Source organism: Tamandua tetradactyla, chromosome 12 (assembly GCF_023851605.1).
Source record: "Tamandua tetradactyla isolate mTamTet1 chromosome 12, mTamTet1.pri, whole genome shotgun sequence".
NCBI classification, from domain to species: domain Eukaryota; kingdom Metazoa; phylum Chordata; class Mammalia; order Pilosa; family Myrmecophagidae; genus Tamandua; species Tamandua tetradactyla.
The window spans coordinates 100742854-100761865 of NC_135338.1; the positions used below are offsets into that span (position 1 = coordinate 100742854).

The 19012-nt window shown below is 46.0% G+C and overlaps 1 protein-coding gene across 2 annotated transcripts in view; it reads left to right on the forward strand.

Moving 5' to 3' along the window:
• ADAMTSL3 (ADAMTS like 3) overlaps positions 1–19012 on the forward strand; it is a 355553-nt gene that overhangs the window by 135006 nt on the left and 201535 nt on the right. For both annotated transcript variants that reach the window (XM_077124346.1, XM_077124347.1), the window contains exon 5: positions 11513–11558. In XM_077124346.1, coding sequence (XP_076980461.1) covers positions 11513–11558 — 46 coding nt within the window. The remainder of the gene's footprint in view (positions 1–11512; positions 11559–19012) is intronic.

Genomic DNA, 19012 nt, shown 5'->3' on the forward strand with positions numbered 1-19012 from the left:
AAAGCACTCTTCAAAAAGTGGTTACAGAATAGATCCAAGAGTTTGTCATGGGCTACCATATGATCCTCTCATATTTTTCCTTTGAGCTGCTCCAGAATATAGGAGGCTAGAGGGCTTAAATACTTTTTTATCATCACAGTAGACTTTTTTCCTTCATTTTTTGTGAACAATAACATATATAGAAAAAAGCTATAAATTTCCAAGCACAATACCACAATTAGTTGTAGAATATATTTCAGACTTTGCATGGATTAGAATTTCACAATTTTAGGTTTTTACTTCTAGCTGCTCTAAAATACTGGAGACTAAAAGAGATATCAATTTAGTGATTCAGCATTCATTTGTTAAGTCCTATCTTCTGTGTATAATTCCACCATCACCTTTGATCTTTCCATACCTCTCTTTAGGGTTGTTTGGGCTATGGCCATTCTAAAGTTTTGACATGGGAAGGGTCTGTCACTAATATGGGGTAGGGAGATGGAACTAGCTGATGTTCTGAAGAGGCTGGACTAGGTTTCAGGACTTATCTGGACCAGGGACCCATCTGGAGGTTGTAGGTTTCTGGAAAGTTACTCTAGTGGCTGGCACCCTTGTGGAATCTTATAAATTGCCCTAGGTGTTCTTTAGGATTGGTTTGAATGGTCCTGGTTGGGGGTTGGCAGGTTATGATAAAGGTCTACCTGAAGCTTGTGTAAGAGCAACCTCCAGAGTAGCCTCTCGACTCTGTATGAACTCTTTCTGCCACTGATACTTTATTAATTATACTTCTTTTCCCCCATTTGGTCAGGATGGAATTGTTGATCCCATGGTGCCAGGTCTGGATTCATCCCTGGGAATCCTCTCCCATGTCGCCAGGGAGACTTTCACCCCTGGATGTCATGTCCCACGTAAGGGGGAGGGCAATGATTTCACCCGCAGAGTTGGGCTTAGAGAGACTGAGGCCACGTCTGAGCAACAAAAGAGGTCCTCCAGAAGTAACTCTTAAGCATGCCTGTAGGTAGTCCAAGCTTCTCCGCTACCTACATAAGCTTCACAAGAGTAAGCCTCATGATCGAGGGCATGGCCTATTGATTTGGGTGTCCCTAAAGTTTGACACAGTACCAGGGGATTCCCTGAATGTAAGGTTTAATAGTTCCATATTCTTTCTCCTATCCCTCAGGGGACTTTGCCAATACTTTTTGATTATCTGCTTAATATACTTTAGGATGTATCCAGGCATTACAGTATTTTATATAGGATTAAAGGACCTCTTTCTTATTCTATACTCCCTGTATTTCAGTTGTTCAAATGAGCTATACAGATAGGTTGAATTAGATTATGAACTACAGAAAATTTCAGTTCCAGACCAAATAAACCTTTCTTCCATTCGTCTCAAAGAATATGTGTGGTTCTAAAATATAGACACTGTCTTCCTTATCCATATGTTCTGAATTACTTTAACCCCCACCTGTTTGACTTCATTCTTATCTCTAAATATCAGGTTATATATATAAAACAGCCTCTCAAAATCCAGAAATAATAATCACCACCCCAGACTTAATGTGTCTGCTCTAAAAGCTTTAATCTAGGCCCCCGAAAATCTATAAGCATTTTCTAAAGGTGACCATACCATTGTCGTTGTTTTTGTTTCTGGTTTTCCCACGTGCTCATTCACATCATTGCATGCCTCACGACAGTGTCCCTTTTTGTAGCAGCACCACCCTTGTTCATAAGTACACACCATCCTTCACCAATCTACTTCTCCGTCAGTGCATCCTTCAGCCGCCTGCATTCATCGGGCTTCATATAGAACGCCCAGAGTCCACAGTCCATCAACACCCTCAATTTTAGATAATTTCATTGTTGCCAAGAGAAGGAAAACCGATAAACACACCCTCACCAAGTTGGAAATCTAAACCTCCTCTTAACTCTTGTCCCTCCCCCCATTATTTACTCTGCTGTTGCTATGGTAGTGCTGATGGTTTCCTTTTGAACATAGCTCACAGCATGCAATAGCAGTTTTCCCCCTATACCCTGGACGTAAATACTTTTTATACAAGAGTCATATCTTTGAAGTAATTCTTACAAGAACTCATTCATATTTCTAGTGTGAATCAGTGGGACACTTAGGTCTACACAACCCCTTTCTATCTTGTTCATCTTCCATATGGCAATATTACTTCTAGATCCATTAGAGAATCACCTTCAGTCCCGTCTATTCCCTTACATTAGAGTTCCACCTCATTAGCTAGCAGTTCACCCATCTCTAGCTTCGATGTATCTCTAAGTCCCCTATATTCTCTATTATAGGCCTCTGATTATATCTTTATGCTGGTCATAAAACTGGAATCATACAGTATGTCTCCTTTTGGGTCTGGCTAATTTTGCTCAACATTATGTCCTCAAGGCTCATCCATCTCGTCATGTGCTTCAGGATGTCAGTTTGTCTTACTGCTGCATAATATTCCATCATATGTATATACCACATTTTGTTGATCCATTCATCTATTGATGAGCATTTGGTTAGTTTCCATCTTTTGATGATTGTGAATAATGCTGCTATGAACATCGGTGTACAAATGTCTGTGTTGTTACTTTCAGCTCTTATGGCATATAGCAAGTAGTGCTATTGCCAGGTCATAGGGCAGCTTGATATTTAGTCTCCTAAGGAACCATCAAACAGTCTTCCACAATGGCTGCATCACTGTACATTCCCACCAGCATAAGTGAGAATAAGCACTGGGACACTGCATAAGTGTCCCAATATCTCCACATCCTCTCCAACATTCATACTTTCCTGTTTGTTTAATAGCAGCCATTCTTATAGGTATGAGGTGGTATCTCATTGTCTCCTTGACCTGCATTTCCCTTATAGCTAATGAAAATGAGCATCTCTTCATGTGCTTTTGAGCCATCTGTATTTGCTCTTCAGAAAAATGCCTATTCCTATCTTTAGCCCATTTTATAATTGGGTTGTTTGTTCTTTTCTTGTTGAGTCGTATGATTTCTTTGTATATATAGGAAATCAAACCTTTGTCTGATATGTGATTTCCAAATATTTTCTCCCATTGAGTTGGCTGCCTCTTCAACTTTTAGACAAAGTCTTGTGAGGTACGGAAGCATTTGACTTTGAGGAGTTCCCATTTATCTTTTTTTTTTTTCTTTTTTTGCTTGTGCTTTGGGTGTAAAATTTAGGAAGCTACTTCCCATTACTAGGTCTTGAAGACGTTTCCCTACATTTTCTTCTAGAAGCTTTATGGTGCTAGTTCTTTCGCTGTCATTTTGTTTTGAATTACTTTTCCCTGGCACACAGTGGTCACGTTTTTTGCACAGATTCAGACGCTTCTTTTTTTTTTTTTTTTTTTTTTTTTAAAGGAAAGACAGAGAGAAGGAAGGAAGGATAGAAGGAAGGAAGGAAGGAGGAAAGGGAAACATTTTTAAACATTTTCTTGTTTTATTGTATTCTGTTTCTCCGTTTTTGTTACATGGGGTGGGGCCGGGAATCGAACCGAGGTCCTCCGGCATAGCAGGCAAGCACTTTTGCCCGCTGAGCCACCGCGGCCCGCCCTCAGACGCTTCTTTATTGTAGAAACGTTTCTCCCGTGAGAGCACTCACTCTTGGTTCTTAGTGTCTGCTCGGGCCTCTCTTCATGAATACCAGTTACGTCTGTCCGTCTTCCACTTTTGTCATGCTCTCTCGAATAACTTTCATCTCCTGCTTATTTTCCCATGTATCGGGAGTGGTTTCCAGGCTCCCTGCTGCTTGAGTTGTTTTTCCCCGATATTAGTGTCTTGGTTTCTATGCAGTTGTAAAACCCTGCTATGCCACTGCTTATTCCTTCACTTGAAACTCACCCCTTTTGTGTGTCTGTTGTCTTATTATCTACACATTATCATGTAAATGTCGGCATCATTTTTAGTGCGTTACAGGCTCGCTTGTGTTTATTCTTCGACATCACGCTCCTTTCGGAAGCCTGTCTTGCTTTCTTAACTAAACTTGATGTTCACCCTTTGTACTTCCCTGCATCTAATTTTTACTCTTTAATTTAATCTTTAGACTAAGCATAACTCTGATTCTAAAACAGTTTGGAAATGAAAAGATAATGAAAACAATTTTGAAGAAGAGCAAAATGGGTGACTTGCCCACACAGACAACATTTTTAAAAATTTAATTATAGTAGTAACACAGACATCCCAGAAACAGAACAGTGCATGTATCAGAATTTCATAGATATTGAAGATGGCATTATAAATCAGTGGCGAGAGGATGGATTTTAAATACTTGTGGCTTGGATATATAATTGATATCCAGAAGAAAAAAGGAAAAACAATAGAACGTGTCAAGCCACATAAAGAATAAATTCAGATGGATTAAAGTCTTTAAGAAAATCAAAACTTGAAAACATTTAGAAGAAAATATGAAATAATATCTTCATGATATCTGGGTGAAGTATGCCTTAACTTCAGCATACAAATATAAATTACAAAGGGAAATATCAATAGATCCAAGTATATACTAAACAAGCCAATGCAAGTGGGAAAAAAATCTTGTTAATGAAAGTAAGCATCAAAGAATTAGTATTTGAAATATTTAAATAACTCCCACATATATCAATAAAACAAAAACAAAACAACCTCAGAAAAATGGTGGCATAATCAATAGTAAATGAAAATACTAACCTTACTAACATATAGTAAAATGCAAGATTATATACTTCGTATTGTTCAGATTAGGGAAATATTATAAAGCTTTGAAATACCAAATGTTGCCTAAAAGTTGGAGAAACAAGAACCTTCCTGGACTACTAATAGAGTTGAAAATTGGTAAGTGCACTTTAAAGAGCAATTTGCAAATACCTAATAACAGTGGAGCTCTAGGTGCCCGCCACAGCGGCCGTCCTTGGGTCTCCACCCCAGAGAGGTGTGTGCACTGGACCTCAAGAAAAGGCCTAAGACCACGATTTAATAGTCAGAGCCAACCTCTAAACCATCGTTACTGTTCAGGAAAATTGATCAATAAAACAATAAGAGAGTTTTGAGAAATTGTGGGATAATTATAAATTGGAATACTATATAGCAGTTAAAATGAATGAGAATGACAGCTCTCAACATGGATATTTAAAACCCATCAAGCATGTAGAAGGCTGTGCATGCAAAGGTACACAGAGTTGAGCCCAAAACTGCAGCTCTTAAAGTTATGTACGATATGATACCGTTTCCTCAGTTACCCCTGGGAGGTGGAGGAGGGGATGGGATTGAGGAGGCTTGGCAGGGGTCTTCAACCATATTTGTAATGATATATTTCTTAAAACTAAATCCATGGAAAACTTTTAAGAAATGATGACTCTTACTGGTGAGTTCATGAGTTTGCATTTGTCTCCTTACATTATTGTGTAGAATACATTTTCTACATTTCCTTATATAACGATTGTAAGAACACAAAAATAATTGTAACCTAAACCCTATACCATATTTCTGGTCTCCATTGCTAAAATTCTTCTGCGTGGTCCTTGCTTAACGTTTTTATCCTTAAGGACATATGTAGTTGCTCTTCAGTCTACTTATGAACAAATCTTAGCCTATATTCTGAAATTTTGCCTTTAGGCCTGAGGCTCTCCAAGTTTACCTGCTACCTGAATTTATCTAGTGTGAACAAATATTTAAGGCAAAAATAAAATCCTAAATTAAATATTAAATGAGAAAGATTGGTTGTCCTGTGATATTTGCAGAGCTTCAGCTGTATGGCCACACGTGTCCTTTTTCGGCCTGGCCTGTGGCACACGCACTTGGTCCATGTCTCTGATAAGAAACACGGACAGAAACATCTTTTCTCTGTATAAAAATGGAATTCGAGTCACTTGAAAGAAGGGTAAGGAGTCCTTTAATGGCTCACAGGCCCCTGCTCCCCAGCCATTCCCATGCTAACTTTCCTGCTCCCCAACCATTCCCATGCTAACTTTCCTGCTCCCCAACCATTCCCATGCTAACTTTCCTGCTCCCCAACCATTCCCATGCTAACTTTCCTGCTCCCCAACCATTCCCATGCTAACTTTCCCGGTTATTGTGGAAGTCCCTGAGATTACTGAGAAGGAAACTCCTTCCTTTGGAAAGTTTTGTCAAGTCCCCTGGTCCTCCAGCAGCCTTGGGGAATGATTAAACCTTTACAATTATGGAGCCGTGGGGTCAGTCCTTGGTAGAGGGTCAGTGAGGTGGGTCCACTCGAACCTCTGAGCACCAGCCGGAGCTTTTGACCGCATGCCAGTGCCTGGCCTTTTATCTTTGCACTCCTTTAATTCATCATTTGGGGAAAGGGGTGAATGCAGCTGTTTTGCTCATTTCTTTGTGGATAAAGTCGTTTCAGAATTTGATTACATTTAAATACAGTTCATTTGCACTGCAAACCGTGCGCCCGCCAGAACGTCTCTTTCTCTTGCAGTAGTTTGTAACTTGATATTCCAGATCAAGTGCCAGCCATGGGAAACACAGCATTAAGTTAACTATTTTAAAAATTGGTGTATTTTTTATGCTTTAAGACACATGCCTCTCAGTCTGTAAGATGTTAGTGAGTCAATATATCATCAAATGAATGCAATAAATTGTAGTTGCTATAAACCCCAGGGACATTTTTGATAATATTTTAAATGTAGTCTCATGTGGAATAAACATGTTTTTTATATATTAATAAATTTATGGGTTCAAAATCTTCAGTTTCAGGTGTTATGAACGTTGTAATGTATAAAAAGTACATAATTGTGAAATGATCTTGAGTTTTCAAATACTCCTGATAACCATTAGGTTTTGCATATAATAATTAGAAAGAAATTTAAAAACTTGGAAGTAATATTTCTGCAGCTCAGTTGCTTCAGGCCAAAGGAATTATTTCCAGAATAAGCTGGCAGGTTCCTGCTTGGGGAATTGGGACTCCAATGTCCTTAGCTTTAAAATAACTTGCATTTCATTTAATGCCTGTTTCATAAAATGGTCTTTCATTTTCATACTAAATTGTAACCAAAGCATGCCGCATCAGGAGGGGCCAGTCATTGGGTTTAGTGGGTGTTAGTTTGGACAAAGTGAAATAGAACATTAAAAATGTCAGCCAGATGCTTGGGGGAGAAGCTTCACTGCTGCCTTGTAAAGGGAATGGAGAGACTCTGCATCTCTCTCTGTGCCCTGGTACTCGGTAGGTTCATCGTAAGAAGTCGTTGAAGAAGGAAGGAGTCCAAAACCGGGGGCTTCTATTTTGAGAATACATGAAATAGAATGCTGTCTTCTCCGTATCACTCTGCTGCAGTTTTGGTGAGATTTAGGTTTAGAATTTCAGAATCAACACCTGAGCAGCAGGTGAGTGCCTCCTGGGTATTCTGCTTACCGGGGACAGAAGACGGCTGTGGGAGGTGCCACACCCCTGATGCCCACACAAACAAAAGCTGCCTTTAATTATTGGGTTCTTTCCTTGCTTTTCTTTTTTCTTTTCTTTATTTTTTTACAAAAGTAGTGCTTTAAAATGTAAACAGCTGAAAGGGTGCACAGGTGGTTCAGGGGTAGAATGCTTGCCTTTCATACGGGAGACCCAGATTTGATTCCCGGATCATGCACCCACCCCATCCCCCTCCCCCAAGAAAAAAATGTAAACAACTGAAATTAAACAATGACTAAAAATGCATCTAAAAATTATTTCTAAAGTTCTAGAGCACTTTTAAAGAAAATACCATTCTTCATAAATTTGAACAGTTTTTGTACTCCCCTAATTTTGGTCAATTCAAATACTCTTAAGTTGTGTCTTTGTAATTTACTTGTCTCTTTCCACTTAGAATCAAATCTGTAGATTTCTTATAGCCAAATAAAAGGTCAGATGAGAAAATACTGGGTAAAGTGATATGGAAATGATAATTGTATATATAGAGAGAGCTCTAACCTCAGAATTACAGGCACTCCTGGAACAAGAGCTATAATCAGATGCTTTGACAATAATCTGCAGAACTGGAAATCAAAAAACTTGAGTATTCAAACAGAAAGGACTCACCATTTTCAGACAGATGGATAAAAAGAAACACACAACTAGATGCATCCTGACTACAATATTTACTTCAAATATTTTTTAAAAAACCCAAACAAATACAAGCTTCCAGGCAGAAAAATAAAACTCATGTACAAAAGAATAAAACTCAGACGTCTCCTCTGCAAATCTAAATGCCAAAGGTCAATGAAACATGCCTATAATTTCAAGGAAAAAGGATCATGAGGAAAATAATATCTTGCTGCATTGTTTCCTATATGAACAAAATTTCAAAAATTTTCCAACCACATATGCTTCTTGAAAAAACAGCAGATAAAATAATACTTAGCCAGTCAAAAGTTTAAAACTCATAAGTGAAAGAGACCTACAATAAAAGGACTGACATCTGTTTCCATTTCTAGATATGTATCCTAAACAAGTTATGAAAATGTGAACAAGATGAAACATAAAGATGTTTAGCAAAGCATTGTTAATGCTACATAAAAAGAAGTGGACCCAGCATTCTGACCTCTAGGTATTTCCCCACGAGAAATAGAAACTGAAGTTCACACAGAAATCCCTATATGAGTGTTTATAGCAGTTTTGTTCATAATTGGCAAAAACTGGAAACAACTCAGATGTCACTACTGCTAGGCGATAAAGAAGGAACAAACTACTGATACTTGCAACGACATGTTAAGTGAAGGAAATCAGACTTGAGAAGCTACATACTGCTTGATTCCATTACATGACACTCTGAAAAAGGCAAAATTACAGGGACAGAAAACAGACCCGTGGTTGCAAGGACGGTGAGGTGGACAAGGGCGAGGAGGATGGCGCTGGCCGAACTTTGACTGTGGCAGTGGCTACGTGACTCTGGATTTGTCAAAACTCAAAAAATTATAAAACTCCCCCCAAAAAGTGAATTTTACCATATACAAATTTTTTAAATGGGAAAAAAGCAACATAAATGCAGAGTGGGTAATCTCTATAAAATGGACTGTTATGAAGACATTATAATATTTCTTGGGTGGTGCGACAGTGACTCAGTGGCAGAATTCTCGCCTGCCATGCTGGAGACCCGGGTTCAATTCCCGAGGTCTGTTCATGGATTTTTTTTTTTGAAGGCATTATCAGTGAAATGTCAAAATGCTTATAATAGATTAAAACACAGACAAAATATAAAATTGAATAAACAGTATGATTTCAACTCTGTGAAAAACTAAATCATGGCAGACATACTGGAAGATAAGATGCCAAAATATAGAGTTCTTTGGTGATGGACTTCTCAGTGATTAATCCCCCCTTTCTACCTCTTGGCACTTTACTAGCTTTCCTTACTGCTTTTGTAATCAACAAAGGTAGAGCCATCAAAATTACGTAAAGTACATGTAATAAATTTGTACTGCCAAAATAGATTGTCAATCATTTATTATATTTAAATCATTTCACCCAACAGATATCTGTTCAAATCCAGTTTTTGAACTCCTTCATTCTTACAAGAGTAAATAATTTAGAACACCTGAAATTGGGTCAGTTCAAGGTCTAAACCTGTGCGTTTGAGCCTGAGTTCAGCTCTCCTCCCTCCAAAACTGCCGTCGCACCTGCCAAGAGGACGAGACGAGGGAGAGGGTCTGCGGCTCCCTGAGAATGCCGACAGGGCAGACGTCTCTGAGTGTGTGTTGAATGACAGGGCTGCGAGCACAGGGCTGAGAAAGTCCTGAGCAGCTGGAGGTTCAGAGATATGGGCTGGAGGTGGTCAAGCGAGGAGGGCGTGTGGCTGTCGGAAGGGAGGCTCAGGGTGCTTCCAACCCCCTCGTGAAAGGCCCATCCCGTTCCTGCAGCCCTTCTGTAAGGCCAGTGGTGGAGATACAGGGGACACCTCGCCTCAAGCAGCTTCCCAACGGGGACCACCCTACCCAGTAAGGAAGGGTGCCTGGGGGGCCCAGCTAACCTGGGCCTGCTTCAGGAAGCAGGGAAGGAAGACCAGTGGCCCCTACAGAAGCACCCAGAAATTCCTTTGCTAGTAGCTTTCTCTTCCTCCTCATGAAAAAAACTGTGCACATGTGCACACACGCAGATGATAACCATGAACATGTGTGCACACACAGATGATAACCATGTACATGTGTGCATACTCAGGCTATAACCATGCACATGTGCACATGTGCAGACGATAACCATGCACACGTGTGCACACGCAGGTGATAACCATGTACATGTGAGCACACATGTATACTATAACCATGCACATGTGTGCATACTCAGGCTATGGCCATGCACATGTGCACATGTGCAGACGATAACCATGCACATGTGTGCACATGCAGGTGATAACCATGTACATGTGAGCACACACGAAGACTACAACCATGCACATGTGTGCACACACTGACTATAACCATGTATGTGTGCACACGCAGACTATAACCACACACATGTGCACACATGCAGACTATAACCATGCATGTGTGTGCATGTGCAAACTATAACCATGCTGGTATATGCATGCACAGACCGTAACTGTGCACCTGTGTGCATGCAGACTGTAACCATGCATGTGTGTACAAGCACAGATCACAACCATGCAGGTGTGCACACGTGCAGACTGTAACCATGTATGTGTGTGCATGTGCAGACCACAACCGTGCAGGTGTGCACACGTGCAGACTGTAACCATGTATGTGTGTGCATGTGCAGACCACAACCGTGCAGGTGTGCACACGTGCAGACTGTAACCATGTATGTGTGTGCATGTGCAGACCACAACCGTGCAAGTGTGCACACGTGCAGACTGTAACCATGTATGTGTGTGCATGTGCAGACTATAACCGTGCTGGTATATGCATGCACAGACCGTAACTGTGCACCTGTGTGCATGCAGACTGTAACCATGCATGTGTGTACAAGCACAGATCACAACCATGCAGGTGTGCACACGTGCAGACTGTAACCATGTATGTGTGTGCATGTGCAGACCACAACCGTGCAGGTGTGCACACGTGCAGACTGTAACCATGTATGTGTGTGCATGTGCAGACCACAACCGTGCAGGTGTGCACACGTGCAGACTGTAACCATGTATGTGTGTGCATGTGCAGACCACAACCGTGCAGGTGTGCACATGTGCAGACTGTAACCATGTATGTGTGTGCACGCACAGACCCTAACCGTGTATGCGTGTGCACACAGGCAGACCGTAAGCATGCCAGAGTGCACATGCATAGACTGTAACCATGCACGTGTGCACACACCCAATCACACATGAATTTCAGTGGTTTCATGACCCCTGGGGTAGGAGCTACGTGTGACAGTATTATACATTCACTCTGCTAAGGAGTCCACTTTCTATTTAACGTGATACTGTCCCATGATGTTGGTCTCCTAATGCTTGAAAGTTATTTTTCATGATTTAAACTTTGTTTCTTTGAGGTAAGATGCACTAATAAAAGTTTCATGGGGGACAAATGACTTGTTTTTGTTTTTCTGTGATGCTTGCCACTTTTATGAAATTATTCTTGTTTTTTTCTTGACTAGGAATTGTGAAGGGCAGAACATTCGATACAAGACATGCAGCAATAATGTAAGTCCTATAATAAAAATGTGTCGCCCAGTAAACTATGCTCATGTTTTAGGTTACAGTATTAAAACGTGCACTGTACAGCTCATGGTCTCTTGGTGCCCTAGAGGAAAATTTGAATATTTGTTTAATTGCCGGCAGGCTTTATATATCTAAACCTTCCATTTAGACAGCCTGTTTTGGCCATTTCACATTTATGACCTAATTTGGTAAGTATTTAATAATTCCTGAATTAATAAAAACAATACTTAATGCCTGTGAACTCCTCCGGTGCTCACAGGGCTTCCCGGAGTGCTGTGTTAGGTGGCCGCTCTCCATCCCTCACTGCAGCCGGCGCCCGGCAGCTGCTCTCCTCTGCTGGTGCCGGACCGAGGCTGAGGGAGGGCCAGGTCTTCTCTGAGGGCCGCACAGGGAAGAGAGGGGCTTGAGGGCTTCAGCTGGTCCGCTGCTGCCTCAGGTACTGACAGCACCCAGGGTGTCCACTGCAAGAAGTTAAGGACTAACGAAGGAAATCACACATCAGGCAGGATTCGTGGTAGAGCACTCTTTCTCTACACCGGTCAACATTAGAAACGAAATTAAAATATCTTACTTTACAACTTTGAAAATGCAAAATAAACATCAGAAAGGAGGACTGCTGTTTTTGCGCAGACATTTCATTTGTTGGTGTACACAGCCAGCCACAAGTGACAGGAATCAGGAGGAGTTCTCTGCTCACCTTTCTGAGCCTCGAGATCTCACCTCCGTGAGAGTCACTTTTTGACCCACTTTTTTCAATCGGTCATAACTTATTGGCCTGGAACGTTTCACTCGCGGGGCCTCCTTTCTGTGCGGGACCAGGCGAGACAACCACCCAGGGTAAGTGCTCTCCTCCTTGGGTGGGCAGCCCCAGGCCGCAGGCCGGGAGGGAGGGCAGGTGCACAGCCACGCCCATGCAATCAGCGATTAAGCTGGCATTTCAATCCTTTATCTCAGACAAAAGTGCTTATTTATTGGGGGTTCAAACTCTAAATCTCGGAACCCTGAGGTGATCGGATTTGTTTTGACTGTGATGAAAGATGAGTTTTGGGAGATAAGGCAGATGGGTTTTGTTTCCTGAGACAGGGTAGAAGGTAGAGGAATTCAGAGACAGGGTGTGCCACGCACTTAAGAGATGAGCTGGATGTGGGTGCAGGCAGCAGGGAGGGCCGGCGTGCTTCCACCACAGGCACTGACCGTGCTACAAGCTGAGGCTTTTAGACTTGACTGCTTTTTACATGGGTGTATTAGTGCTTTCTTGTAGCTGTAACACATTAACACAAACTTTGTGGCTTATTGCAAATTTATTTTCTTACAGTTATGTAGGTCAGAAGCCTGACACTGGTCTCTATGGGCTAAAACCATTGTGCCGGCAGGGCTGCACTCCTTTCTGGAAGTTCTAGGGGTGAGCTAGAGGCTTCTCCTGGTCGCTAGAGGCTGCCTGCAGTCCTTGGCTTGTGGCCCTTTCCTCCCTCTTCAGAGCCACTGGTCTCTGAGCATGCCTCCATCTCTCTCACCATCACAGTCCACCTCTCATCTAAGCCAGGAGAGGCTCTCCCACCTGGATAACCCAGGAAAGTCTTCCCCTCCTAAGTCCTGAAACTTACTCACATCTGCAGAGTCTCTTTTGTCCTGTAAAGGAGCATGTGAGCCAGTGCTGAGATCAGGATGTAAACACCTTGCGGGCAGCACTGTCCTGCCTGTCACAGTGGGACAGCTCAAGTCTTCTCAGGTTCCTTTATCTGGCAAGTTCCTTGCAGTCTTTTAAGAACAAATGACATAATACTTGCTACCCGGTAATACTCTGAAACTATTTAGGGGGACTCCGTTTATTGGCCCAGATCGGGTGGTTAATGTTTTGGGGTTTCATTCTAGGATTTCACTATGGGTGTGCCATTCACTCTTGCTAACTCCACTTGTGCTGTCAGGGTCCATGACTAGTGTGCTGCGCTGGGAGGTACAATGTAGCTGCTAAAAGGCGTGATGGTTCGGACTCAGATCAGGTGCCCTGAAGGCTGCTGTGGACGCTGACGGAGGCCCCTTGGGAGGACACTGTGGAGATGCTCCCATCTCCAGGTCGGGAGAAATATCTGCTCTAGAGGGAGGCAGTGGCAGAGTTCAAGTCCATGGAGAGATTCCAGACGAGGAGAACGTGGGAGTCACTGCTGTGCTTGCCATTACACATTCAGAGTTTCCAACCAAATTCTCTCCTAGGGAAGGGAGGGGCGTGTAGGCAGAGAACTCAGAGTGTCCCTGGGCTCCCACGCCACAGTGCCTGCGGCTGTGTGTGCTCAGGCAGTGGCAGGTCGGACGTGGGCAAACGCAGCCCCCGCTGCAGCCCCGCAGCCTGGAAGGCACCTGCTGTGCACGAGAGGGGTGTGATACAGTCACATCCTGGCAGTGGCAAGAGATACGGAGACGGTCGCGAGGTGTCATGTGCCGTGGAGGATGCTGCCGTGAGGAGCTGGGCGAGGTGTCATGTGCCGTGGAGGATGCTGCCGTGAGGAGCTGGGCGAGGTGTCATGTGCCGTGGAGGATGCTGCCGTGAGGAGCTGGGCGAGGTGTCATGTGCCGTGGAGGATGCTGCCGTGAGGAGCTGGGCGAGGTGTCATGTGCCGTGGAGGATGCTGCCGTGAGGAGCTGGGCGAGGTGTCATGTGCCGTGGAGGATGCTGCCGTGAGGAGCTGGGCGAGGTGTCATGTGCCGTGGAGGATGCTGCCGTGAGGAGCTGGTCCACGAACCCGGGATACATACACGGGCGCCTTTCAATAGTCTCCTTCATCTAACGACGGCATCACTTCTACGCTGTCCACTGGGAATTCACTGTCAGCTTCTTGAAGTCTCTGCCCCTGCTGAGTGGGCAGGAGGCTGCAGCCCATGGTGCTGAGGGCGGAGCTGACTGCTGACCGGGTGCCCTGTCCACTCCTTATTGGACACCAGCTGGGCTGGGCCAGTAGGCATGTCCCTGTTCCTTGGCAGGGGGGCGAGTCACCAGGTCCTCGGAAGGAAGCCCCTTAATGACTGTAAGATGATGCTTCTTTGAAGGGGAATTTGCCTCGTGATGTGAAAATGCCCCCTGTATACTTCTTGGAGTCTGAGAGCCCCGTCTTAGGGGACCCCGAGACTTTCCATCCCCATCCAGGGGCTGTCAGCGGCAGTGACCAGGCCCAGTGTCTGGCAGGGAAGGCCCCTGTGTGCCCAAATAGGGGTCACTGCTGGTCAGCCCTGGGGACCGGGCGTGAGTTTCGCTTCAGAGGGGCTGGTACTTCCATCGCAGCCGCAGACCATGGGCGTGTCTTCTGTGTGTGTGTGCTTCCTAAGTATTCACCAGAAGTGTTTAAAATGACAATAGAATAGTGAACACGCAATACTTACAAAGGTGAGGCCCACTGCTGCGTGTCCTTTCCTGTTTCTGTGAAGAAACCCCATTTAGTCCTCCCCACCCCTTTGAGGCTGGGTTATTCCCACCTCTGTTTTTGCAGATGAGGAAACTGAAGTTCCTGGAGTGACCTGCTAGCCCAGGCCAGGCTGGGGCTCGAGCTGGGACTGGTGTGTGGGCCTGGGGCACCGGCCACCATCCTGCCTCCCGGGAAGGCTATGGCTGTGAGAAGGTGCAGTGACCCTGTGGGCAGCACAGAAGGGCGGTGGCCTTTCATAGCATGTGCCTGGGCAGCCAGGGTGCTGGGGGCAGGTGGGGACCATGTGGACACCTCGGGGACGCCACAGAGGACACAGCGGGAACACCACGGGGACACCACAGGGACACCACGGAGGACGCCACGAGGACGCCATGGAGGACACCGCGGGGACGCCGCAGGGACGCCATGGGGACGCCATGGAGGACCTAACGGAGGACACCACGGGGGACATCACAGGGACACCACGGAGGACGCCACGAGGACGCCATGGAGGACACCGCGGGGACGCCGCAGGGACGCCATGGGGACGCCATGGAGGACCTAACGGAGGACACCACGGGGGACATCACAGGGACACCACGGAGGACGCCACGAGGACGCCATGGAGGACACCGCGGGGACCTAACGGAGGACACCACAGGGGAGACCACGGCAAGCAAGCAGGACCTGGCCACGTGGGGCTGCTCAGCGTCCCCGGAAGAGGGGCCAGGGCGGGGCAGTGGGGGCCCGGTGGAGCTGGGGGGGGGGCCTAGGTCGGTGGGCGGGGCTGGGGCAGCCCGCACGCGGCTCTCCCAGCTCCGCGCGGGGGAAACCGGGGGAAACGGGCTCCGGCCCGGGGCGGCTGCGCGCTCTCTGCTGGGACTCGCGGCGTCGTCGGGCTATGGGGGGCCCTAGTCCGCTCTAGCCCCCAGGGACCCCAACCTTAAAGCAGAACCGGGGCGCCATGGGCGGGGCGAGGCCCCCGGCATGTGACCCGTCCCCCCCAGGCCGGGAAAGGCTCGCCCTGGGCGGGGCGGTCGGGGGGCGAGTCCGGGGCGCTCCCAGGAGGGCGGCGCTGGGCGGAGGCCGGTGCCCGGGCCACCCCAGCTGGCGCGTGTGCCCCGTGGCTCGTGGGTTCAGGGAACCACGGCAGAGAGCAGGGAAAACGCCTTCTGAATGAGCCTCGTGGTGACGGTGCATCCGCACCCACGTTTCCCTGAACGCCGCGAAGGAGGCAGGGCCGCCGCGCGTCCCCGAGGCCTCGCCCTGCCCGTCGCGCCCCCCGCGCCCACGCCCGCCGCGCCCGCGCCCCCCCGCGCCCACCGCCCTCCTCGGGAGCCCCACTGACTTACTCCCGTCACTCGCAGCCTGACGCGCTGTCACGGGTTCACCCTGGTCACCTGGCAGCCCGAGGCGCGTGTCCCTCCAGGCACTGGACTCCCTCGTGCCGGCGAGTCTCTGCTCCCAGAGCGTGTCCAGGGCGTATCTGCTTGCGTCGCTCCATCTTTCACATCCTCCTGAAATGTCACCTCTCCATGGTGCCTTGTTTTTTACGTCCACCTACAGTAATTTTCTTGCTAGAAAATGTTGGCATTTGTTCTTAGATCACAAAATTTAACCCATACCACAACTTGGGTATGGAGGTAAAATAAAAAATTAAAATTTTGTTTCTAACAAAATTGGTGTCTCTCTTGAGCCCTTGTTCACGGGTTATCTGGGGAGGGGGTAACCGAAGGTCTGGTGCGATTATATAATTATATAAGTGCCCCTTGGATACAAATGCTGAGTTGGGGGGAAGGTCTTCTCCCCGGGCCTGCCGCCTGGCTGTCTCCGCCCCTCCCGTGTCCTGGGAGTGTCGGAAGTGAGATCCCCTGACCCCAGAGTGGGCTTTGCACGAGTGCTGGTCTCACCCACCAGCTGCAGCCTTCTCTCCTTCCTCCTTCCTCCTCTTTCTCCCCTCCTCCTTTTCTTCTCTGCTCCATTTTCCTTCTTTCTTTTTTGGCACGTCCCAGGCTGGCCCCCTCCTCCCCCTCCTGACATATTTTGATTACCTCTCTCAGGAGAGTCAAGTTTCCCTGAACCAGGATCTTTTCTTTCTCTATTAATTCTATTTACTTGCCTTTAACATTTGACTCTTGGTAATCATTTTATTTTCCTCATTTCACAGTCTTACCATGAGTCTACATTTGCAAGTAATAACACATACAATTTCAGTGTGTTTCATGCATGTAACTCCAGTAAGATGCACGCCCACTCAGGGGCAGTGGTGCTCATTCCTCTTGTGTTTTCTCCACAGCATCTGAGCTAGGACAAGGTCCGAAACGTGCATTTTACAGATAAGTGTGTCTTGAACTGAACTGATATGAGGAGGTGCCTCTGAGGAAGAGCAGAGGGCGTTCGGTATTCAGGCCTCGCAGCTCTCACGAGGCTGCTGAGGACACAGGAACCACTGGATGGTCTGGTGGGCCGGGCGGGGCAGGCTGGCTGCTGATGGGAGAGGATTTACTCTAGCAGCCCATGCCCCCAGGACTGCCAGGAAGCACCGGCAGACAGCGGCTACCTTTGGAGTTGGTCCCTGCCCTGTCACCCATCCAGGCTGTGTGTCTTTGGGCTGGTGACTAAAGGCTTCCTGGACCACAGTTTTCATTGACAAACGGGTACTGAGAAGCTGAACCTGCCTAGCTCCAGGGGTGCTGGTTAAAGGCGAATGTACGTGGAAACGAGAGAGCATCGTGGAGATGTGAGGCTGCCTCCATCAGGGGCCATCGTGTGGTGGGAACAGAAGCTCCCATGAGCTTATGAACAACGGGGCCCCTGGGTGGGTATTTAATGGAATTTAAGTGTAAGTGGGACTTGAGGGCCTGGTCCCAGGAATCAGAAAGAAAGGAACCCATTGCTCTTTCCTTCTGTCGAAGGGCATGGTTTCTCATCTTTCTTCTCCCTTCCTGTCAAATTCATTCTTCTGTGCTGTGGAAACTTTCTTTGCTTCAACGTGGTTCTCATAAAAAACGGCACTCCCAACCCCACCTGAGGTGACTTTGCAGCTCCAGCCTGCAGACGGGCCAAGTGCGTCTCCTGTTGCAATTCTAAACTCTGGGAAAGGTTAACCCAACACGGATCAGGTGTTTGCCAAGCTGTGGCCAGGGAAGCGGGTACTATGGACGAGGCAGGCCACCCTTCCAGGAAAGGCTCAGGCTCTGCCGGCCTCCTCGGCTGGCTTCCCGGCTGGCTTCTGTGAATTTAGGTCTTGCTAATTTTGTAAAACATCTTTGGTTTATAGACTTTGGGGCAGACAAAGTGAGCCTGCCTGTTTGGTCCCTAGGAGTGCTAATGCAGAGGAAGCTGTTTGCACCTTCTCTCTTCTTTGCTCTTGTTTTGGGTTTCGAGTTGGACCTGGAGAAAAGTGGCCATGGCTGGGTGAAGAGGAGGCACGTGACATTATCTCCCGTTCCCTCTGACCTTCCCAGTGGCCACAAGTGAGCCGCAGGCCTCCAACCCAACAGGAAGAACAGCCCCAGGCTTCCTCCATGTGTTCCCTCCTTGAGCATGTCTGGGTTTAGGTCTTGTCTTGCTAAGAAAACAAAAATGGGGGCGCAGTATAGGATTTGGAATGATTTGCAGCAAAGCATTACAACTAATTCCTAAGGAAAGTTTACTTATTTGTTATATATGTTTATTCCCTCCTTCTTCCAAAACAGGATTTGAGGTAGCTTATAAAGGCCAAAAGCATAATGCAATAAAACACAAAAGTCCAGTAGTAAAAAGAGGAAGAATGGAAGAAATTATATTTTGAATTCCTGGCTGAATAATTTATTAGTAGCTATTTTTGGAAAAATAACGTTATATTTGTGTCTCACACCATATATCAAAATGAATTCCAAATGTAATAATGTTCAACATTATTGCTGAACTGCAAAGGAGCTACAAAAATACTCTTAATTTATCTGTTCTAAGAGCAAGCCTTTTTAAGCTCAGTAATGAAAAAAGAAACCTTAAAGGGAAATATTAAAAGAATTGGCTATTTAAAAATTTAAAGCTTCT